Below are 24,105 nucleotides of genomic sequence, written 5' to 3' on the forward strand. Positions count from 1 at the left end.
CAAGCAAATTGTATCTATTTCTCTCTTATGAACTCACTTTCACAAGCATGCTTATGCACATCTAGAAAAATACACAATATAGGCCTAAATAATAAAGAATATACAGTATAAGGGAGGGCAAACAGGTTTATCATGTGTCTCCTCCACCGACATAAATAAAAGATGGATGCTGCAGCTCCTCTTTCTCCCACTGGACAAAAGTGAAGCCAAAATATCACAGATTCGAGTGCTGACATCTTGTGCTGGTGACGTCATTTGGAGCCAGATTCTGCATACAAGTGATCAGTGTTGGAGCTGCGCTTTAGAGTCCCAGCCCACACAGCCGGCAGACTCAATTACAAGCAGAGCTCAGCTGTCAATCATGGCCTGAAACACTGTTTTTATATATATATCAAATAACTAATTAAAACCAAACCGAACAGAAAAATTAACACTTGAACAAACAACAGAAGATGGAAAGGAAAAAAGTTAGTTTGATGAATACTTTGATGTTTTAATTTGGCCCATGTCCTATCTATTAACATTGGGGAGGCTGGATTTATGACCTGTACTGCAACCAGCCACCAGGGGGCGATCAAGATGCTTTGGCTTCACTTTTAGGAAGCTGTTATGTTGCCCATTTCTATATACAGTCTCTGGTCTCCCCCAGTTATAAATCAGACCAATCAAAATGAAATTACAACCACTGATAATGATATTGAGTCTTAATATTTAGTTCCCAAACCAAAAATCATTTTTCAATTACTGTAGTCTCGCACAAAAAAACTGGAATGATCAGTAGCTTCTCATTGTTGTGTTGCTGCCATGTCACATATATTTTATGTTTAAGTTATAACTGTCATAAAAGTACTAAAAGACAAGATGTAAACACAGTACACCTCACCAGCAGATATGTTTCCTTCTCGTGGCTCCATAGACCCTTCTCACCGCTTTTCACCACAGGTGTAACTAATGACATTAACAAGGCTCCAGTGAGCCCTGTCAGTGAGCCAGCGGGGATGATAGACCTTTGTCACGGCAGACATTTTGACTTGAGAAGCACAGGTGAAGCTAATTTCGTTAACGATGGCTCAGTTCCATTAAGCGTCTCAGAGAGCCAAGACAGTGAACCAGCAAGCACAACACAAAGACTCTGGAAGCAGCTCACCTAAATGGAAAACGCTTGTTATTTATGTCATCAATTACACCTGTGCTTTCGCTGCAGTGACTGAAGAAGACTTCATATTTTTCTATCACCGCTTTTTTTTAATTGAATTTCACATTTAACATTAATTGTGAAAAAGAACCCCATACCTAACCCGCAACCATGCAACCCCACCCCCTTCTATGATGCCCCACTTTATAGAGGAATCTACAACTCGGTGTGTGTGTGTATCAAAGTGTGTGCAGTGAAAGGCCACAGTAAGTACAAGGCCCTCAGTAATATGAAGTGAAAGTGAGAAATGAAAAGCATTTGAGCTATAATGAGAGGTCAAGCAGAAGCAGCACGTCCAGACCTGAAATGTCAAAAACCGTATCAAAGACGTGTGTCGAGGGTCAAACCGTGATGATTTCATAATTCATTCCTGTACTTGTGTGGATGGATCGTCAAAGAATGTCGGGAAAGATCTCCACTTGTACAGTCTTTATCAGATTATTATATACTCAGGCTGGGCAATAAACCTATATGAATATTATATTGTTATATTGTAATATGACATAAGTGTTTAAAGGCTGCATTATAAATGATGTCATTTTCTGAACTTCTCTCATTGTAATTATTTTGTGAAAACACCAATAGTCATCCCTGCGATACAGTGGCAAGATCAATAAATATCAATATTGAGGTATTTGGTCGAAATTATTGTGACATTGTGTTTGTTCACAACAGTCAGCCCTATTATATGGACTTATTATTTTCTAGCTATGACATGTTATAACATCTGCTATGATATGAAGTCTTCATCACCTCTTCAGTCACAATTCCACACTACAAACTGATTCTGAGCAGGTGTTAGGTGTGTACCGTGTTCACACTACAACACTGACAAAATAAGGTGCAATAAAAGCAGGATGTATACTAAATACAGTCCATTTTTAAGTGAGTAGTGCTCACTACTCTCCCACAATGCAGTGCACAAAGGAAATGGAGGAACTGCTGACACAGCAGAGCAAAACTTAGGAAAAACATTTGTTTTTCTGTGACTAACAATAATCACTTAGAAAATATTGTCAGTGACAACACATAGTTGAAAACTGGACTGGAATCCAATACAATATAAATCACAAATATGGCCAATTTTGAAACAGCTCTTTTTCAATTCAGTTTTTTGTTGCATTTTCTCTTCACTGTCAAACAAATTGAAGAGCACAACTGCAGTATTTTCAGGATTAAATTACCTGTCAAATGTTCTGACACTCATTACTCAAATTCATCCAAACAATATTAAAGTTACACATGTCACAATGGTGAAAAATTGTGTGTAAAATTAAATATTTTGTCTTGTCTTAAAATGTATTTAAATTAACTCAACGAACTGTTCAAGCTCTGCTGACGAGATGTTGCACTACACATCATACAACTAAGTCGTTTTATCAATTTGTCATGTAATTTAACCTTGAAAGAAAAATGTATGTTAGTCCCAGAAAAAAAATAATGAGGACATGGCCTTTTTTTGAAACAACTTAATTTGTTGCATTTAATGACAAATTTACAAGAAGGCCCCAAGTGATCAAGAATTCACTATAGCCGTTTTGCAGAGTTTATTAAATTTCTCCTCACTCAACAATTCTCAGAATTTTACCGGGCAATCTGGGTAAATTGCAGGGACTAGTTTTAATAGTGAAATCAGTTGAAACAGACGGTGTGTCCACAAACATCTGCTACTTATTCTGGCAATTACGAGAGCCCGAACACATCATTTTCATCACAGTAAACTGAATGATGTACTGAGAGGATGTCAGCTGAGCAGGCGGTCCTTCAGTACGGTTCAGGACACATTGTGTTAACGCTGCTGCTCCAGTCACAGGCGGCTCAGACCACCTTTGAATGTGGTCTTAGCGATCAGCTCTCAATATGTTAAACCAGGTGTAAACAGGGCCTTTCTGAAGTTGAATGGGCAGCAGCTTTCTAAAATCCCAGTTATATCAATAACATTGTGTCATTACCTCTCAGTATAAAATGGTATATTGATAAAGTATGTTTATTTTTTGTATTCTAGCTGCTAAAACAGTATAATATGTAGTCTGGATTCGTGGACACGGTCAGGTTGCCTGGTGATGATGTCTTTGAAGCTGCTCTAATCCATATTTTTTTATTAAAAAATGGATCAAATGACTAAAAACAGTGAATGCTGTTTTAAGTAGACAGGATATCACTCTTTGTGGCTCCCGTATTACTAATGACTGGTGTATTTCTAACATGCTGATTGAAGTAATGATTCTTTGTATCCTCGCTTATTGCGTTTCTTTGATGTTGCTGGATTTACTTCATATTAAAAAGTTAATAAAGACTTTTCCCACAAGTCTCTCTACTATTACACTGTAACTTAAGTGCGACTGTGTCTGCCTCTCCCTCAGAACTACGGAGTCGTGAGTCCACGGGAGGCTCCTGCTGCCCTTAAAGAAAATGGCTCCCCTGTAAGTGTCTTTATACATCAGTGTGACAGCTTGAGTGTGTGTGTGTGTGTGTGTGTGTGTGTGTGTGTGTCTGGCTGTCTCCTTTTGCAGCCTTGACCTTTTACTTCATATGCGTCTGAAGAGGTGTAAAAATGAAAAAGGGTAGACAAGAACACATCTGCATTGTGATCTGAGTGGGTGAGCCAAATGTTGATGACAAGGTAATGACTCAGTTTGATGAAATGGAGTAGATGTATACGTGCTTCTGTCTGTGTTTGCAATGACTGATTCCTCTGAGTGCTCAGTAGACTTTTGTGCAAATGTTTTTTTCTTACTTTTTTTCTGTTATTTTTATTTGACATTTCAATTAATAGAAAAGCTGAAGTTACATTCTGCAGGTAGCTGCAGTGTCTTAAAGGTTCCCTGTGGAGTTTTTGACCTCTAGCAGAGCTATGAGTGGGTAGTGCCAGTGATTTCACCCTGCTTCACTGATCACCCAAGCCAAGTTACGCAGCGATGCACTAACAAAGGCGGCGAAAAGAATATTGCAGTCTAGAGAACATGGATGTAATACTGGATTTGATATACTTTGAAAACTGGCTTTGCAAATGTTTAAAGGCTCATTTATGACAAACATTAGTCAGTCCCTCCAGGATTTCATGGGCTGTTTTTGGGGTTGTTGTGGCCTAAAATGCTTCATTTCACGGCAGCTCTCCTAAAAAATTGCAGTGCATGTTGCAAGGGTTTTTGGCATTTTTTGCATTAAAATTGCAGGACCAAGAGACGATTGCCAAAAGAAGTTGCCTTTTTTGTTCCAGGGAGAACAAAGCCACATTCTGTTCTGAGTGTTTTAAATAACCTCATCAAAAAGGCTCAGGATTACAAAACTTCTAACAAAATCTGCTCTATTTGTAAATGAAGACATGCACCTGGAGAGTATTCCACAAAGAAGCAAAATCTTTTTGTAGCTCAAACTCTGTCAAAACAGCAAACACAAAATTAAAAGTGCGCATTGCATTGATAAATGCCAGGACAAAATGACAAATCCTGTCTTCTTTTCAGTACCCATGACAAAATACAAAAAAAATAAAAAGTTGAGTCACTTCATTGTGATGTACATGTATGGCATTTGCGTTGGGGACTGCTATAATTGGTAGAGTTCTGAGCAGTTCCAGTAGATTCTATTGCAGAAAGAAAAGAGTTCCTACCTGAAACTGCTCACAACAAGGACTGTGGATTATCTCAAGTAATAAGGGTCATGATTTATGGACAGAGACATTGCTTATACGTTTTTCAAATGTATTATTTGGCGCTTTGAACACCACAAGCGTGTTATTCAATCCTATTATGCTCAAAAGAAGGCAAACATCTCAACAGCTGATATCTTCATCTTAGATGAATAACTAACACTACAAATAAGAAGAAAAATATGTATTTTTGATTTTGGGGGTGAACTGTCCCTTTAAGGTTACATACAGTGTGTTTTGGTGAAGGTAAACATAAAATTGTTTGCAAAAGAAAACTCCACAGGGTATCTTTAAAAACTTGGACATTTATTTCAGGAAAGACTTAAAAATAAACAAATTATGGGAAATGTCCTTGGAATTTGACCCACACTAGAGACTAAAAATCAGGATGCCTCAGGCTCCGAAGCTTCAACTCTGACCATTTAAAAAAATAAAAATAAAAATTACATCACTAGAGTACCTCTTAAATTGAGTTTTTGCTCTGTCCTTACAAAACAACATCTAAAGGGCCAGTCTGCAATTATTCTAAATCCTCCTGTTCCTCGCACTTTGTCCATGTGTCAGTGGTCTGCAATCAATAAGAACATGAAATTCTTAAAAAAAAAGTGCATGTTGCCTCACAAAAATGATAATCTCATCAAAATTGAAGTATTAGAGTCAGTCAGGACTTTGTAGGTGAAATGGTGAAAAATGTCAGTGTTTTCCAAAGCCCAAGATGATGTCCTCAAATGTCTTGTTGTACTCACAACCCAATAACAGTCAGTTTACTGTCAAAGAGGAGTAAAGAATTTAAAAAAAATCTAATTTAAGGAGCTGAAATCAGAGAATTTTGACTTTTTTAAAAAAAAAAAATTACTCAAACAGATTAATTGATAATCAATTTTTTATTTTTTTTAAAGAACTTTGTTTATTGGTGTTTTACACACAAATTGACAATAGTGTTAAAACACTTGAAAGTGAGAGTTTCATGTGGTAACAGAACATCAGAAGAATCATAAAGCACATAACTACAAAAAAAGAAAAGGAGAAAAGGAAAGAAAAAACAACAACAACAGTCAGCTTGGTCATATTTCATGTTTTACAGTAACCATGGTTACCTCATCCTTTAAGTCATAAATTAAGAAAGAAGAGAAAAAAGACATAAATAAATAAGAGTAATAACAAAATTTGATAGAGTGGGACCTCATTTGGGGATAATAGAAAATCATTTTCTCTGCGTAGGCAAAGACAGGCCCCCACATCTTTTAAATTTCTTGGAAGAGCCCTTCAGAGTATATCGGATTTTTTCCAGCTGTAAATTATTTAAGATTTCCCTTATCCAGAGAGTGTGGGAGGGTGATATTGGTGATTTCCACATCATTAATATGAGGCATTTAGCCAATAAAGTTGCTAAAGCTATTAGATCTGCTAGATGCTTAGACGAGGGTAACTGAATGATGCCAAACAAAGCAGTGAAGGCATGAGGTACAATGAATGTCCCAGTTAATCCCAGTCCCAGTCAATATTGTCATAAATTTTGGAGAGCCTAACTTTGGTCCAGTGAGTGTGGTGAACAACTTTATACTGAATGAACCCATGTCTGGTGCAGATAAATGAGATATGTACATGTTTAAGAATATTCTCACCAGAAATCCCGTCCCCCACTTCTTCCTCTCAAAGAGTTTTAAGTCCACAGAGGGTGAAGATAAGCTTTGGATTTGGTGATACATATATATCACATTTTTCATGTCAGGGACCCGGGTGAGAAAAGCATCTAGAAACATGTCATCAGGCAGAGGTAGAAAAAGTTTGTAAAATTAAATTTAAAAATTGATGAATCAATTAGTCATTGTAGCTCTATTTGTGATAATTTTAAGCCCCTGCTGACTGAAACACTGAACATTACAAGTTGTGTTATGAGCATGTGTGCTTGCAGTGTGTGTGTGTGTGTGTGTGTGTGTGTGTGTGTGTGTGTGTGTGTGTGTGTGTGTGTGTGTGTGCAGTGTGTCCCTGCAGTGTGTGTATGACTCCTCTCTAATCGTTGTGCTGCAGGTAAAAGCTGGCACCCAGGAGAGGGAGTCTGTTGTGTCCCCGCTGACCATCACAGCTGAGAACGTCACCTCGGCAACCACAACTCAAGTTACCAAGGTAACACCTTATCTGTTCCCATGGTTACAGTTTAATGACTGGAGCTTGGAGTCAGCCCTGGCATCTGTATATAATAGTATACTCTTATACATCTCATCCCTCTTGGTTGTTGTTGTGGACTTGATGGTGAAATAAAATAAATAAATGTAAATAATTAGTTTTTTTCTGAATAATAAGGGATAAACAATATTTAGATTTAATTGCTACACAATGTAATGTAACAATGTCAAGATTGTCTAGACATTTAAGTACATTATCTCTGTTTCTTTGTTATGAGGTAGACAATGTAAAACAATAGGGATTCAGTTTATTTCCACACCATGACACATTTTATATTTGTTGTTGTAAACAGTTAGTATCTTTACTGATAAAATCTGCTGCACAAAAGAGCTTAATGTTTCTGAAGAAGTGGTGCAGAAACACCACAATGATGAGATTTTGCAACAAAGATGGAGATACAAATACAATAAGAACAATGGTTCCTTTGATTTGCCTGTTTTTGATCCGTACAGGGGAATTTTTAATTCTTGGTAATGAGCTTATGATTCATTACGTGTATTTTTTCTGCATTGTGCAGACTGTGAAAGGAGGCTACTCAGAGACCAGGATCGAGAAAAGGATTATAATCACAGGAGACGATGATGTAGACCAACATCAGGTGAGGAGTGTTATAAAAATACTGGGAGAACCTGCAGTAAGTCATAAGGCACGAGAAGCTATTATAAAAGGTTTATGACCCATGTGTTGATGCGTCTTGTCCCCAGGCCCTCGCCATGGCGATCCAGGAGGCCAAGCAGCAGCACCCCGACATGCTGGTGACAAAAGCAGTGGTTATCAGGGAAACAGAGTCTCCCACTGAGGAGCTGCAGCAGAAAGCAGAGGTGTGTGATTCTGTGCGGCGTTGACAGTCCGGTCATGTGATCAGAGCGCGGGTTACAAGATTATTACGCTTTCATGTGCATGGATCGATTACTGAAGAGGCCTCCCGGGCACAGAGCATCTGTTTGAAGTGACTGCAAGCATTTCTTGTTAGAATATAAACCAAGCGACTACAAAGAGATGAAAAAGAATACAAGGAGAAATAAAATGACTAAAAGAAGCACAAACAACTATGACGAGACACAAAATGTTTTCAAATGGAGGCAAAGTGACCACAAAAATAAAAAAAATAAAAAACACAAAACCATCACAGAGATACAAAACAACCACAAAGAGATACAATTGACTAGAAAGACTCAAAATGACAACAAGACATCTACAAATGAATACAAGAGATATAAAAAGACTACAAAGACTCAAAATGACCATAATGACAAACAAAACAACTACAAAGACTTGACATGACCATAAAGACTTACAAAATGACTACAAAGAGATACAAAAACAACTACAATGACTATAATGTCAGTGATTACAATGACATACAAAATGACTATAAAGACTTGACATGAAGACTATAAAGACTTGACATGATCATTAAGAGATACAAAATCACTACAAAGAGATACAAGAAAGCTACAAAGAAATACACAACACAGACAAAGAGACACAAAACAACTACAGAGACTTTAAATTATTATAAAGAGATATGAAACAACCACAAAGAGACATAAAATGAAAAACTAAAACTACAAAGAGATACAGATTGACCATAAAGAGATACAGAAGGACTACAAAGAGATAAAAAATGATCACAAAAAAATATAAAATGACTATAAAGAGATACAAAATGATAACAAAGACATACAACACAACTACAAATGAATACAAAATGACTAAAAAGAGATACAAAACTACTACAAAGACTTGAAATGATTATAAAGAGATACAAAACAACCCTAACAGATACAAAATGACAACAGAGACACAAAAACAGCTACAAAGATGTAGAAAATGACTGCAGAGACATAAAATGCCTACAAACATTGTTTTTTGTTTTCCATTTTTGTGCCCAGGGGCCTATTGTCTCCTGTCAGTCCATGTTTACGTGCGATGACAGTTCTGTGTGTTGCTGTCTCATTGCAGTCCTGATTGGTTTATGGTGGCTCCTGAGATGGGCTGGGGGCGGGGCAGGACAGGATCCTCCAGCTGTGTGTCTCCTAACCCCCGCCCTGCAGTACGCCACCAACCGGACGACACGAGGACTCTCTACCCTGCCTGTGTACACACCGACACGAGAACAGACTGCGTTCCACGATGCAGTAGACCTCCACTCCTGTCCCTTTAGACAAACCAACTGTGACTCAGCCTCTGACCCAAACCGGCCCAGCCCGTCCCAGCCCTCCACCGCCTCACGGAACAGGAAATGTCTGCTACTGGATGATTCACCACTTGGTTTAATCGAGTGAAGTGATGCAAGACTGAAAGTGAAACCCGGTCACATCTGTTAGTATTTTAAATCACCTGTCAGTCATTTATCTGAAACTTTACTTGTATATTATTTAATATTATACATTCTGGCTCCTAAGAACCATAAGGGTCATTTGAATCAATGAGTTTCCACCCCAGAATCACCCGTGCCCCCAAACCCTTCCTTTACAAATAACTTCTATTTTAAGATCCCAAACATCTGCCCTGATCTTCAACATCTGCCCTTTGCTACTGTAACATATGGAATGAATAAGACATAATAGCAGAGGAGGGTTGTGTGAAAGGATGGGGACAACGCTGGTGGTGGAGGGGGTGGGATGGGGAGGTTGGTGCCAAGAGGCAAGAGGCAGCCTTTTGCTCGTTGTCGCCACCTCCTGGCTGTGACACCTTCAGTATAATCAACAGCTGTCTTATTAGCTTTTTACATTTTTATCTATAGAGGGTCTAATTTATGTCCAGTGTTCGCTTGTTTATGAAATATGTATAATATCAGATGATTATAATCTGCATGATTCAACTACAAAATAGCCGAGGGAATGAAAAAAAAAAATACACGGACATTTCCACGTTTGACACCCATAAGAAGCTCTGAGATGATGGGACTGAGCACCTACGGAGAAACTGCAAAAATCACTGGGGCCAGTGAGGAGTGGACACACAGTGATAATGATGGACTCTGCTGAAGAAGGACAGTTGTATAACACTTCAGTGGACAGCTGGAACTCCAACATTCAAACATCACTGTCCTCGTCCCATTCCCCGTCCCCCTCAATGCTCACCGTTACCGTTTTCATTTCGGTGTCAGCTCACCGTCTCCGTAAAGAAATGCTGGTCACATGTTTCGGGCACAGTTACAGGATTTTTAGAGAAATTTTAATATAAATAATGTTTTATCTAATAAGTTTCAGAAATGTGATGATATGTTTTCATGTTTTTCTTACTTGATTTTACTGACTTCCATCATGAAACAGAGTTTAAATGTTATTCTTGCGATTTTGGACGTTTCAGTCATGTGTAGGTGAACATGCTTTTTTGCTGTTGCTTTGCTCCAGTTAATCAGGGTTAATCAGAGAGAACAAGAAACTAGATGACTACATTGTGAAGTTGTGATGCAATAGAGAGAAATGCAGAAATAGAGAGATGCAATGAATTGTGGGACAGGCCTTTGGTCGTCTGTATGCTGTTCAGTCAAGAACTTAAAGGACCAGTGTGTAGGATTTAGTGGCATCTAAGTGAGCTTGTGGCTTATAAACATGTAGCTTCATCCTCCCCTTCATAATTTATAAAAGAACCTATATGCCCAATGATAGTAAAAAGAAAAACATAAAATGCCCTACCTAAAGCCTTAAGGTTAGGTTTGTCATTTCTGAACCACTGTAGAAACTTGATTTTTCAACATAGTAGCTTCTGTGAAAGAGGACCTGTGTCCACTGTAGATATAAAGGCCTCATTCTAAGGTAACGAAGACAAAGCAATTCTTATTGTCAGGTGATTATACACTAATAGGAACATACAAACATACCCCCTTAATCTTACACAATGTATCAAATGTAATTGATGTCACTCACAGTCAGTAATCAATATCAGCATCATATCCATTCTTTGAACTGATATAATTGATTTTTTGGCCACCTGGGGCCAACGCAACAAGCAGTAAACACAACTTTGACATATTATAATGGCAAGCGTGTTAGCAAACAGCAGTTTATTTCAGCATGTATTATACATGGATGTCCGCTTGTCCTGACTCTTTAGTTGCTAAATTCTCCACTATGTTCACAAGCTACTTATTAACTTTGTCTGCAGTTTGGTTGAGGGCAGTACTAGACCACAACAATTAGCAACAGCTTTCACACATAGTCATTTGATTCATTCATGGTGTAAAACAAAACCTCATAGCAGCTTTAAAGGAGCAGTGCATAGGATTTCTAGAGGTGACCTTGCCTCACCTTCCCCTTTCTGTAGAACAAAATACAGTGGCTGCTAAACTCCCAAAAAATGTTAAAGGCCCTCTCTAGAGCCCGCCTTTAGTTTGTCCCCTCTGGGCAACTATAGAGACATGTCGTTTCAATATGGCGGACCCACACCCTCTGCTCATTCTAAGGTAATGGTCAGCCGGTGAATGCAAGTTTGATTTTCACTCTTCTGTGAGCTGCATATTTTTCCACTATGCTCACCAGCTAGTTGCTAACTTTGTCTGCAGTTTGTTTGGGAGCCATAATAGACCAAAACAAGGGGCACTACTTATTGCAGAGGGAAACTGCAGAGTCTGGTGATAATTATTTGTGGGTTTGTTACTAGCTAGCAGCAACAGCTTTTGCTTTGCACATTTGATTCATCTATCATGTAAAAACATTGGTTGTAGTAGGTTTTAAAAGCAACTTCCAAATGTAATGTAAAAAAAAAAAAAAAAAAAAAAAAGGATTTTCCAGTTCATGTTCACACACACTCCCTGAAAAGTCCAAAATCCCAAAATTAACATGGGTACTTTTTGTTTTCTGTTGGATTAACTCTTTTTAAGTTATGGTGTATGAGTTTGTAATTGTATTTATAGGAGTGGTGAATGTGAGGCCTGTGCTTTTCCTCCCCGATCCCTGTTAACTGACAAAGCCGAGACTCATGATAGTGTGACACACCCACCCACAGAACCTGTTGGCTGTCACAGAACATATATCCTGGATGACCTTTAATACTATACTATGCATCACTTACTATCATACATGAGAATCCCTCTGATGGAGCCTGACCCATGTTAGCCGTGTTGCCGTCATTGTTAACTTTGTGCTACTGTTAACCGGAGCAGTGAAGCGCACTGCTTGTGAGATTTGCAATAAGCAGCCATTATTATTCTTATCCTCTATGTCCTCTAAAGGGAGAAAACTGTGAACTCTCATGCGTACCGAAGCGTAACCAAAACCTATAACACACAGTTAGTGATATTCAAAGGAGCTTTTTCCAACACTTGTGACCATGGCTTTGTCGCCCTCGTCGTCTAACCCTCCCATCCTCTCCCCCGACTTGAAACTGTCAACCTGCTGTTAATGTGTCTGAGGAAACAACTGATGATTTGTATATTCTATTTTGCTCTGTTTTATTTTTATTTTTTTCTGGTCATATGACACTGGACTGTTGTGAAGGCACTTGCTTGCAGTGAAAGCAGCACATATACTATAAACCGCTGGGAAAAAAAATGACCTGTCTTTGCTGTAGTTTTGGACACACTACTGATGGAAGAGAAACAACTGTAGGCATCAGGAGAGAAGTTGTGTGTTGTGGGTGAAGTGGTGAGTTGAAGGATGGAGGGCTTGTATTTATATATAAATATCCATATTCCTGTGTATTAGCCTGTAAACTATGTAGAAACTGAAAGGAGCAGGGATGTGTTTTTAGGTTCAAGAGATCAGGTAAGTATAATCAGAAGGATGGCGGTGTGGCAGAAATGTCCCTGAATGGGTGCCTTATGTTTGGAGCAGCCACAGTTATCAGCACTTTAGCTGAAAGTGCTGTTCATCACCACCGGGCAGATGTAGAAACGACCTCCCCTCTCGGTCCAAGGTGAGGAGGAGCTGTCGTGAAAGTGAATTACGGTCTTGTAAAGAATGTGACATTGAGCGCGGCGACAAAAAAGCCTCTCTGAATGTGGACTGTTAGTCCTCAAGCAAGATGAAAACATTTATCGGCCCCATTAATGTAGACAAACCAGCATAGTACAGATTATGGATATGAGCTCTTTTTTTTTTAATCCGTGAAGAGCATCAAACTGCTCCGCTGTTTAGCCTCCACCTTCAATTCTCCACTGCCTTTTGCTCTACATTCCCCTAGTGCTTGGTGGTGTGTATTTGCTGTATTTGCATTCAGTCTAAATGGAAAACATACATGCATAAATAAATGTCTCAGTATGATTCAAACACTGTCTCTGATTCTGAAAAGAGGGCAGATGGATGACTATAATGAAGAAGAGAAACTTGGGAAATGTGTTTTTACCCAATTATATGACATAATTCACCATATAATGTAATAAATTGTTGTTTTTTGTAATATATGGCTGGGTGGCTGGATGGAATTGTTATTGCAGTAAAGAAAAAGAACAAAGACTTTGTTTTATATCGCCATCTTATGGCCAAAGTCAGCTCATACTGTCAAGTGAAACTGGTGTGCAGACTCAACTTATTTGTGTGCTGTTACTGCCATCTAGTGTATTTTTTGCAACTTCACTCAGCATATTAAAGGACTTAACACACAAATTTATGGAAAAAATTCCATAAATTCACTGCATTTATGTTATTAAATTAATGCTCTGACAGAAAATATACTGAAAATTTAGTGCTGTTACCTCTATTCCATAAATGAGCATTGCACAGATTTTATACATCAAGATTAGGGAAGAATATAGAATGTCAAAAAATTGTGAGAAAGTCTTATCATAATTTTCCAGAGTCCAAAGAGAAATTGCTTCTTGTATCCAACCAAAAACCAAAGACTCTTCCTTTACTGTCATATGTTTGACATTTCTGCTTGAAAAATGACTGAAATTATTAATTGATTATCAAAATAGTTGGCAGCTAATATTCTTTCAATCGACCAGTCATTGCAGGGCAATTCAGGATCAATTTACTAGTCATGAGAAGTGCTACAAAGCCAGTGAAAACAGTTGCTTCATGTGTTCTGAGACTCTGGTGATGTCACAGGGATGTTATCCCAGGCTGGGCTTTGACACCACACATCTTTAACAGAAAGCCTGTGTTGAGAATTTCAGATGTCCAGTAATTTAAAAGACAAGGCTGTTTACCCAGCATGAAGAGTCTAATAAAGAGATGGTATCATGTTGCATCATGGGAAATGTAGGTGCCAGTGTTTTTGGAACTTGACCCATACTGAGGATAAACAGTCTGGATGTCTGGCTTCTGCTGCTTGAGTTTTGAATTTAAGTGCAGTACTAAATTACAAGAAGAAAGATATATGATATATTATATATGATAATCATATGGTGTATTCATAATACTTAATGACTGCACTCCTGATGTACTATATAAAAAAATCATAAAACATTTAAAATATGACTTACAATGAATTAATCAACAATCAATTGTAGTAAGGACTCATAGTGTGCTATAATAGTCTATACACTATCATGAGTTATCACTGAATGTGTTAAATCAAGTATGTATGTATGCATCTATAGTTTTATTGCATTTTATAATTTTAGTTTTTTGTTGGTGGTACATAAAGTGTAATGCATTTTCATGCATTTAAAACAATCTGTGTCACATCAGAAGTTTATGTAATCTTTTGTGTGGATAAGAAATACATTATGATGAGGTATGAATTATTATAGATGCATCCATATGTACTCCAGCTTATGGTTCTGCATTGTTTATTATAGCACGCTATGAGTTGATTGTTGAGGTTTGTATTGGTGAGTCATAATGTAATAAGCCCCATCAGTCAGACCTAAGTTTATAACTAGTCAAGAGCCTCCATAACACACTTGAGCTTATAATTCATTATAAATCACATTGATAATGTTTTATGATTGTTGATATAGTGCATCAGAAAGCATTAGGGGGGATTAGGGAGTGTTAAAACACTATGTTAGTTGTAACACTGTTGGTTTAACCAGGTGAAAAAGGTAAATAAATACCAAACACTCCTAATTTCTTTTTGAGCTCACAGGATTAGTGGCATGTCTCTGTGAGCAACATGTTGGATCGTACCACCAAAAAATGTATTTTCAGGTAAGGAAGCAAAATTTTTTATCAAGATTATTTTTGCTTACATAACCTAAGGAAGCAGCTTCTCTAGTTTAATTTGATATTTTGCATTTATGCATGCTAAAACAGTTAGCTGTGTAATGGATGCTTGTGGTGGGGACAGTTTTAACAGTTCATTAATTACAGCCTACCTACAACACTACTGAGGGGAGGAGTTGTAACACCAGCTGGCTATATAGATGTAACAATGGGAGTTAATTAGCTTCAATGTATGAAAGAACTTTACTGAAGAATAGTTTTGAATCAAGTGAACAATTTAAAGTGACAGAAACACATTATGTGTGTGTGTGTGTGAGTGTGTGTGTGTGTGGACTGTCAATCACTCTCAAAGTTGTGGTAAATGTAGATGGCTGCCTCTGGGGCTGCAGGCTTTGCGAGCCCAGAACTAACAATGTGCACACTTGACCCACACTTCTTTTTGCCTCGAGTTTCCAAAGTGTTCCATACACACTGTGACACAATGTAGAAATTTCTACTACCTTAAATCTCATAATATGTGCTTGTGTAGTAGATGTCCATGTAAATTTTCTTCGTAGTAGACAAACTTAGTGTGTAGGAAAGTTTGAGAGATGTAGCACGACTAGTTACTGATGTTCCAACAAAAAGTATTACTACCATCCCCACTCTCCCCTACTGCATGGACTATTATAGCATAGTATGAGACTATAGAATATAGGTGAGTAGTCATAATGCATTATAAACCCATCAGTAGTTTATAACTCAGACCTGCAAACTCAAGATTTTGTGATTTTAACATGTAGAGTGACCTGCATCTTCTATTTCTGTTTTCTGCAGACATTACTACTTTTACTTTGACCTGAGTACTTAGTAAAAAGTACTAAGTGAAGTACCACGGTAAAAGTAAAGTTACTTAACTTAGTAGTTCTTTTACTTTAGTACTTTATGCAGGACTTTAAATTCAGGATTTTTACTTTTTCCATTGTGGTATTAACACTTTTACTGAAGTAAAGGATCTGAGGACTCTTTCCATCACTGCAGATCACAAAGTCTGATGGGCGAGCAAATATGGTGTCACACCATCAATAGTACTATGACTAGAAAACTTCAGCTCTACAGGATAAACGTTAATGACATATTTTGAAGCAGCAGCATATTTTGCCAAAAAGCAACTAGTTTGCAGGTATGATAACTAGTCCAGATCATCCATAAGTCACTTGCACTTGAATTATTATGAATGCATTATAACTCAGTATGAATGCTCCCATAATGCATTATAGAAAAATATCTAGCCCTCTGAACTGTTCAATCAAGCGATCTTGTGTCATTCACTTCACTTGTGTTCTGACCAAATGCAGAGACCAGAGGAAGACAACTCCTGTTGTCAGTCCATGTCAGTTCTCACAGAGGTCGTATGCATTGATGGAAAGACCAACGGAGCGTGACATTGTTCTATAAATCAATAAACTTTATTAACACAGTATAAACAACAAACAGCAACAGAGAAAAGCCTCCTGTAGAGCGTATATGGACAGTAGACCCAGTACATGTCAGAGGGGCTGACTGAGACAGAAGCATAGACATGGGGGCTCGACCATGGTTTGGATTATCATGGTACACGTACAGTATACACAAACCTATCAGATGCATGAACCTTTTGCATGTTCCTAAAGCCATTCAGTCGGTTTGCGGGTGGACAGAAGAGAGAGAAGACAAAGCACAGTCATGCTGAGCGACAGTTAGCTACAGTATGAAACAAGAGTCGTTACATAAAAACCAAGTAAATCATCTCTTTAGAAAGGTTCTTTTATATAAATGATTTGAAGTGTACAAAACAGTATATTACACATTTTCTTGATGCATGATTCTGAGCGAGACCCAGTAGCCTACAGTACACTTCCCTTCAAAGTACAAACTACTCAACTGGATTACAAGCTACATACAGACTGCACTGTACTGAACCTCTGCAGCACAGCACTCCCACATGGCATCAGGAGACTATGGGAAAAGGAAAAGATCAGCAGCATCGTCTTTTATTAAGAATACACACCTATAAAAATGCACCAGGCCCTCGTAGTACATATATTGCCAATATCCCATGCGAAACAGCAGAATGCCATTCAAACTAACCTCAGAATTGCAAAAAGGATGCTGGCCCCCCCCATAATCCTGACCTACCTATCGACACAGCAGCATGTAAACATCACCGCGGCTGCTTCATACGTCTATGTTTCTAATGTTTTCGATATACATATGATAAGTTAAGGCTCTTTAAGGACCTGAGGATTTTGAAACATATGATGAGGCACACAGAAGGCAAAGAATAGCTCTAGACACAGGGCTAACTGAAAGAATGAGGAGCAATGAGACAGCCACAAGGGTGGTCTGGTCCAGTCACACCAGTGCAGTTCAATGGCCAAGGTATAGAGGGACCCGGGGGGGGAGATGCTCTCCAAAACAGCACGGCGCTATTTCTGGTAACAAGCTCAGTAACGATCACATGGATGGCTTTATGGACTCCATCGACTTTTTGGGAGTTCTTCTTGGTCACCTTCCCAGAGAGGACTGGCACCAAAAACACGCTGCATGCTAACACATTAGCATGCAGCGTGTTGAGGTTTGGATTTTTTTTTTTTGTTTCTTTTTGTTTTCATGCCATATGTAGCAGAGAGAGTTAGTGGTCGCTGTAATCATTCTGTGTCCACACTGGCTGTGAAGTGATCCCCTCTGAGTGCAATTATAATGTCATCTACACTCCTCCTTATGTGCAAACTTGAATTCTACACCCTTTCTTCAGTTGGAAAAAGAAAGAGGGTATCTTTGTAGTGGAGTAAGTTTAATGTCTGTGTTTTAACCAGCAACAAGCTCATGTGGGACTAACAGGATGTTTATGCCTGATGGGAATCAAGACCTGCAACTACTGTTTTTTGTCTTTAAATCAATCAATCAATAAATAAATTGCACACAAGGAAGGAAGGAACAGTTGAAAAAACTAACAACCTAACAACGAACATAAAACACTTACAGCTGCAAGAATTAATCTATTATTTAATTAATTTGCAACTATTTTCATAGTTGATTAATTGTTTGAGTCATTCTTTAAGAAATTTCAGCTTTTTAAATGTGAATATTTTCTGGTTTCTTTACTCCTCTAACAGTAAACTGAATATTTTTGAGTGAACTAAACAAGACCTTTGAGGACATCACCTTGGGCTTTTTTCACCTTTTTTTTTTTTTTTTTTTTGACATTTTATAGACCAAACAACTGATCAATTAATTGAGAAAATTGTCAACCGATTGATCAATAATGAAAATAATAATTACAGGAAGAATCAAGTTACATTGCTGCTGAAAACTTACAGCAGGAAAGATAACAGTGCTAGTTGCAATGTTTGTAAAATGATAATTTCAAGTAATGGTGGAAACACCAGCAATATGCTGAAACATCGTTCTACTCCACATGGGCTTAAATTCCTGGAATGCCATGTATTTGACACTGCTTCTCAACTGAGCAGCACATCAGGGTAAAGGGTAAATATCCTACGTTAAAAAAACATTAGTGCCATGCAGAACTGGCATTTGGTATCAATAAAATATTAGCAATTCTCATCCCCAGCCTCAGCAAGGAAACATTTGGAGAAAAACAAGGAAAGAATTGTTAGAAAATGAACAGAACTTTAGAAAACTGTTTAGCCTAAATTACAATCATTTGATTTGTTTTGTTTTTTTACTTTTTTTTTCAGGCTTTTTTTTTTTATTTTGCTTTTATCAGTGATTGACTGCTGAAGAGACAGGAGGGGTTGGGGAGGCGGGGACATACAGCAAAGAGCTGCAGTAAGGACTCAGTCTTTGTCCACGGTGCACGTCTCTACCAGGAAGGTAGAAGGTCTTTTTCGCAGAGAACAAGGGCTGTGTTTTGTCCCCCGTCTTAGCAGTGCAGCCATGTAGTGAAGGGCCAATGTGGACAGGAGGAATGAATACTATGACTCATAACTCAGTATACATATGGTATGTGGATATTGCATTAAGACAGACTTGACAAAAATCCAAACCTGTCCTTTATGTTATTAGTGCCATTTAGCATCAAGTGATGTATGAGACAAACCCAAAGTTAATATTGTTATTCTGCAGTTTCTGCAAAGTCAAAGAAATTAGGGATGCCCCGATCATGTCTTTTGTCCACTGATACCACTTGCCGCTATGTTATAGCATTTTGTATAGCAATATTATAGGTCAGTCTGATTGCGTTGTATTAGGATCTCTTCCTGGTGTCAGTATAAATTAGGTGATAAATGCTGTTACTGTACAGTATCAACATGCTTTTACTTTGTTCGTTCAATCAACAGAGCAATGCAAAGAATTCCCTCAGAGCAAGAGTGTACAAGAGCGTTTAACCACAGGTATGAAATACTCATAGGAGGGTTTTCTAACAGATAAATGACATAAGCAAGGTGTTTTTTTGAAGTATTGAGCATAGATAAATAGATAAATGAGACTTGGATTATACTGCAATTGTGTGCGAGTTTTAACAGGTGTGTTGCTATAGTTTTGCTTTTTCAAAAACGTGAGCGGCATAAACTTCAACAAGTCTGGATAGCATGTTTTAGATTCTTTCTATGTTCCCGTAAAGGCATTGGCATGCACAGAAAAAAAATCCTTGGGGCTGAGTAATTGATGTCCAAATCATTTTCAGGGTGAAGTGCTTCTTTAGGTTAGTTAGCATTCGACAACGACACTAAATCAGCTGAGAAATGACTCAAATATTATGCGCTATTGATCAGTTTTTGCAATCTGCAACTAGACAGCATTCATTTTCTTAGCTTAATCTTCTGATTGCATGTTTTTACTGAATATCAGCTGATAATGATCGGCAGCAAATTGATCTGGGCATCCCTTGAAAATCTTAGTTCACCTCATCAGTGAAATCCTTTTTTCTTTAATCAACTTTAAATGGATAACTTTGTCCAGTATGCTAATGCTAACACTTTACCAGTATGGTAAAGGAATAGTAAGCATCATTTAGATGATTTTAAATGCGCATCCTCTCCTCATATACAGCAAGATGACCAAAAGCAACAAACACCCAACTTGTCCATGCAGTCCTTAGAGTGAAACATTTGTGATATATTGCAGAAAAGTACAGTGATGTGACAGATAACAGTTAATAGTTCATTCACTTGAAGAAAAACAAAAAACTGCTCTGGTCTGTTGGAACCAAAGTTACAAATCTTATCTTATCTTAGAACACAAAAGGTGCGCTGTCAGATCACATTCTTAACCTCCAGACTGGAAAATTTGACGATGTTGTTTGCCATGCACTTTAATCGCTCTCGCCCCAGTAAGCCCAGACCGACTTCAGATTGATTAAGAAAAGAAAATCTATAAAAGCTCAACATGTCATACAAAAAGATGCATATAAGACTTTTTTCTCTTTATTTTTTTTTTCTTATGAAAGCTGCTTTGGTAACAACATAGTCACGACATCGGTCAATCTCCTTTACTTAGCCGGGGTGCTGAAGGGGACTCCTTCCCTGTCATCTCAATGGCGTATTTTTTATTTTATTTATTTTTTTTTTGTCAGCATTTCCCTTCTGCCTCTAAAATCTAAATGAATGGATCTAGTTACACCAGAGTGGGCTGTGTTTGCGTTCCGCCGTGGAGCTGTCTGCACATCAGATGCAACGTCTGCTGGGAGCTGTTTGTCATAAAGATGTCCGCGCTGTGAAAGACAGTGCTATTGTGCTGAGGGCTGATAGAGTGGAGACCTTGGATGCTGAGCCGACTGCGTTGGGGCCTGAAAAGGTATTGAAACGAAAGAACAAGGCTGTTAGTGGAAAAAAAAAAAAAGCCCCACACAGACTTTTTGGCATTTCATTTCTTTAATGGGCCGCCTCTCCAGCCTGCTTTAGTAATTACGAGCTGAAAACATTCATTTCCAAAAATGCTTGAGAGTTATTACTCGAGCAGCGGAATGAGACGTTGAAAGTATTCTAAATAAATTGCTCAACTTTTCATGCCACGATTGCATTATGGTGTCACGTAGAGGCCATAATTACACAAATGTCTCTCATGTAGCACATTATTTTCCCACTCTCTCCGTTCCTTTGGAGATGATGATGGCTAATCTGTTCTGGCAAGACAGCAGCAGGGGAGTGGATTATTCAGCTCTGACACAAGGGAGCCACTAACTAGCTCTCCACTGACCTGGTATCCTTGGGATGGTGATCTGCCTGCTACTGCTGCCTTCGCCTCCCTCTCCGAACGGCTTTATCTGGATGATATAATCCTCGTCAGTGGGCAGGGCGAGCTCCACGGAGGTGGTGTTGGTTTCCATGACGTTGGGGCGGCTGTGTCGATTCTTGTAGAGCACCTGACAATAACAAGCCAAGAGTCAGGCGTGGAAACCATGGCAACGAACACAATATCCTTATCACAGCTGACATAAGCTGTACCATGGCTATATTACTTTGAAAAATTGGGGTATAAAGTAAACCAGAAATATTCATTTCTGTGTCACCGGTATCATTATTTTAAAAAAAGGCATATGAGAGGTGAGGAGAATGAAACTATAACTTTACAGCCTAAAAGAAGTAGGAATTCAGGCCATGGAGATGTGAGGTGGGGGAGGAGGATGGGGATAATGTGTGGGCAAAATAATTATTAGGATCATGGGACATTCAGGTGGAAGTTAGAACATTATTTAGGGGTGGGGTTTTTAAGTGTTACTGCAATACAGACTATAAAAGTTATACAAGTGAAAGTCACAGGGATGGTATAGAATGGTGCACGCAGTATCTCACACATTCAAAAACCTCATATCTATCACTGAACTGATCTGAATGTAATGATACAGGCCACGCCCATTTCTGCCTCTAACTTATTTCTTAAGATTACAAAATATGCTCAATCTATTATTCTGAACTTCTTCTTGATTGTGAATCTGATCTGCACAAAATATTCTGCACATAGGATCTATGAATAATCATGATCAGAAATGAACAATGTGATAGTAAAAAAAAATGGCACCAATCAGCCACTAGGCAGCGCTTTCACATAAAATTTGAACAATATGCGAAACCTACACTTTCAGACTTATCTTAGGTCATAGTTTGCAGAAAATGTTGCATATACCTGATAGTCCACAAAGTGCTCTTCTTGGTAACAAGAAGCAATATTATATCTCGGCAAAGGTCAGTGTGATGAAAAGAAAACTGGGGTGTGCAGTTTGCCATGCCCCACTGAGGCTTATAGGCCAGCTCAATTAATATGAAACATGTTTTTCAATTTAAATAAATAAATTAATAAATATCAATCTTAGGCATGAAAGAAGCAGCACCATCAGGTGGATGCAGCAGTTACTGCAGAATGAATCTGAAATAAAACAGACACAAAGTGTGAGATGCTAATTTCTATGCATATTTTCAGGCTGCTAAACTTTCCAGACTGAAGGCTAGTCTTTCAGTCTCTGTGCTGCTCTCAATCTGTGACTTGTATCGAGCCCAAGAGCCTGCAGGTCCTACTTGCAGCATCTATGCATCTATGTATCTATTTATTCCATGTCAATATGGAAATTTATTATGTATAATAATATAATGTTAACTGAATAAATATATGTGATGAAATATTTCAGTTATGGTAGTTTTATATGCATCTCCTTACTCTACAATGAATGAAAAAGGAAAAACCAATAAAAACTTAGGGCCCAGAAAAAAAAAATCCACAATTTTTTGATAAAACTGAGTGGCTACATGAGGGCTTACTTTGTAACCAGTGACCTCTGACTCATTCTCCAGGGCTTTGACCTGCTCCCAGTTCAATATGATCTTGGAGTTTGATGTGTTCCACATCACTTTAACTGGCGGCTGACTGGGCGCTGAGAGGAGGAAAAAAACACGTTATTCACCTCAAAGGAAAGCTGACCAGTCACCAGAGTGGTAATTAGTTTGGATACTTGCGTGGTTTTTTGGTGGTGACGTTGACCGTGGTGCTGGGAGGCCCCGTTCCTGCAGTGTTATACGCCCTCACTGAGATGTAATATGTGGTGCTGCCTTTCACCCCACGGATAATAGTAGACGTTTGATTTCCTACAGTCCTTTGCACGCTGGCCGTGTCTTCCTTCTCACTTCTACTCCAGTACCTCAGCTGAAAAGCAACAGGGCAGAACCACAAACGTGAACGCAAGAAAACACGACGGACACCTTAAAAGCTTTCTGTTACACCCTGTCAGTGAAGTGCAAACAGGAAACAGGCAGATGTGAATTCAACTGGATGGAAGATGTGAACTGATCTGAAAACAAACCTGGGCAACATGTCACCTCGTGCACCTTTTCCTCCCCATGTGCTACGTGCTACAAACGTGTGTCATGGTTTAACTTACATGTTAAAGACCAAGGTCGAATATGCAAAAGAAAGAAAAAACGGAAAACAAAGAAGAAGAAAAAGAATCCTCAAAAATCCCCCTGCCATCAACTTCCACTGATAACAGATTTTCTTTGTCACCCTGCTTGTCAAGGCTGAAATAGCTGGCACGCTTGACAGCACAAATATAATTTGTCTTCCCTCGCAGGAACGGTTTGCTCAGGCCCTGCTCCTCTGTTGACTTTGAGTGGTCAACAATTTATAATTCTGGCACTTTATGCAATCCGTGGGTGAAAACAGCGCCTTTGTTCACGTCTTGGATTTCAATAATGAGTGGAATTAAAATGACAAGAACTAACTGAGTGCAGAGCCAGTGTCTGAAACTGCTTTGTTGTGTGGATTAGAAGCTAAACGTTCTATCCCTTGGAGTATTGCATCAGTACGCTAATCAGGGTGGTTACAGTACTTAGGTAAACAACAAGAGAAACACAACTAAACCCACAAGCATGGGACTAGGCTGGACCATTATGCATGCAGCAAGCTATTATCTCCTATGCCCAAGGTGCATGAGCCTGAAACACTCATCAATAATAGAAGAGAACAAGACTCAACAGCATAAGTTCCCATGTGCTTGTGCACACACGCACTCAAAAACACATTTGCATCCAGTGGAGGCA

General features: G+C 38.5%; 2 protein-coding genes across 12 annotated transcripts in view; one reads left to right on the forward strand and one right to left on the reverse strand.

Moving 5' to 3' along the window:
- Positions 1 to 10,656, forward strand: part of LOC146331157 (band 4.1-like protein 1) — a 150,287-nt gene extending 139,631 nt beyond the window's left edge. For all 10 annotated transcript variants that reach the window (XM_084727501.1, XM_084727490.1, XM_084727536.1 and 7 more), the window contains 5 exons: positions 3,559 to 3,618; positions 6,876 to 6,971; positions 7,549 to 7,629; positions 7,736 to 7,852; positions 8,997 to 10,656. In XM_084727501.1, coding sequence (XP_084583627.1) covers positions 3,559 to 3,618; positions 6,876 to 6,971; positions 7,549 to 7,629; positions 7,736 to 7,852; positions 8,997 to 9,002 — 360 coding nt within the window. In that variant the 3' untranslated portion in view covers positions 9,003 to 10,656. The remainder of the gene's footprint in view (positions 1 to 3,558; positions 3,619 to 6,875; positions 6,972 to 7,548; positions 7,630 to 7,735; positions 7,853 to 8,996) is intronic.
- Positions 10,657 to 20,135: 9,479 nt separating this feature from the next.
- cntn4 (contactin 4) overlaps positions 20,136 to 24,105 on the reverse strand; it is a 262,790-nt gene continuing 258,820 nt past the window's right edge. For both annotated transcript variants that reach the window (XM_084727589.1, XM_084727582.1), the window contains exons 20-23: positions 23,026 to 23,212; positions 22,831 to 22,943; positions 21,275 to 21,440; positions 20,136 to 20,864 (exon numbers count right to left, since the gene is read on the reverse strand). In XM_084727589.1, coding sequence (XP_084583715.1) covers positions 20,773 to 20,864; positions 21,275 to 21,440; positions 22,831 to 22,943; positions 23,026 to 23,212 — 558 coding nt within the window. In that variant the 3' untranslated portion in view covers positions 20,136 to 20,772. The remainder of the gene's footprint in view (positions 20,865 to 21,274; positions 21,441 to 22,830; positions 22,944 to 23,025; positions 23,213 to 24,105) is intronic.

The sequence above is a fragment of the Lutjanus erythropterus genome, chromosome 2 (assembly GCF_056507025.1).
Source record: "Lutjanus erythropterus isolate fLutEry1 chromosome 2, fLutEry1.hap2, whole genome shotgun sequence".
NCBI classification, from domain to species: Eukaryota; Metazoa; Chordata; class Actinopteri; order Lutjaniformes; family Lutjanidae; genus Lutjanus; species Lutjanus erythropterus.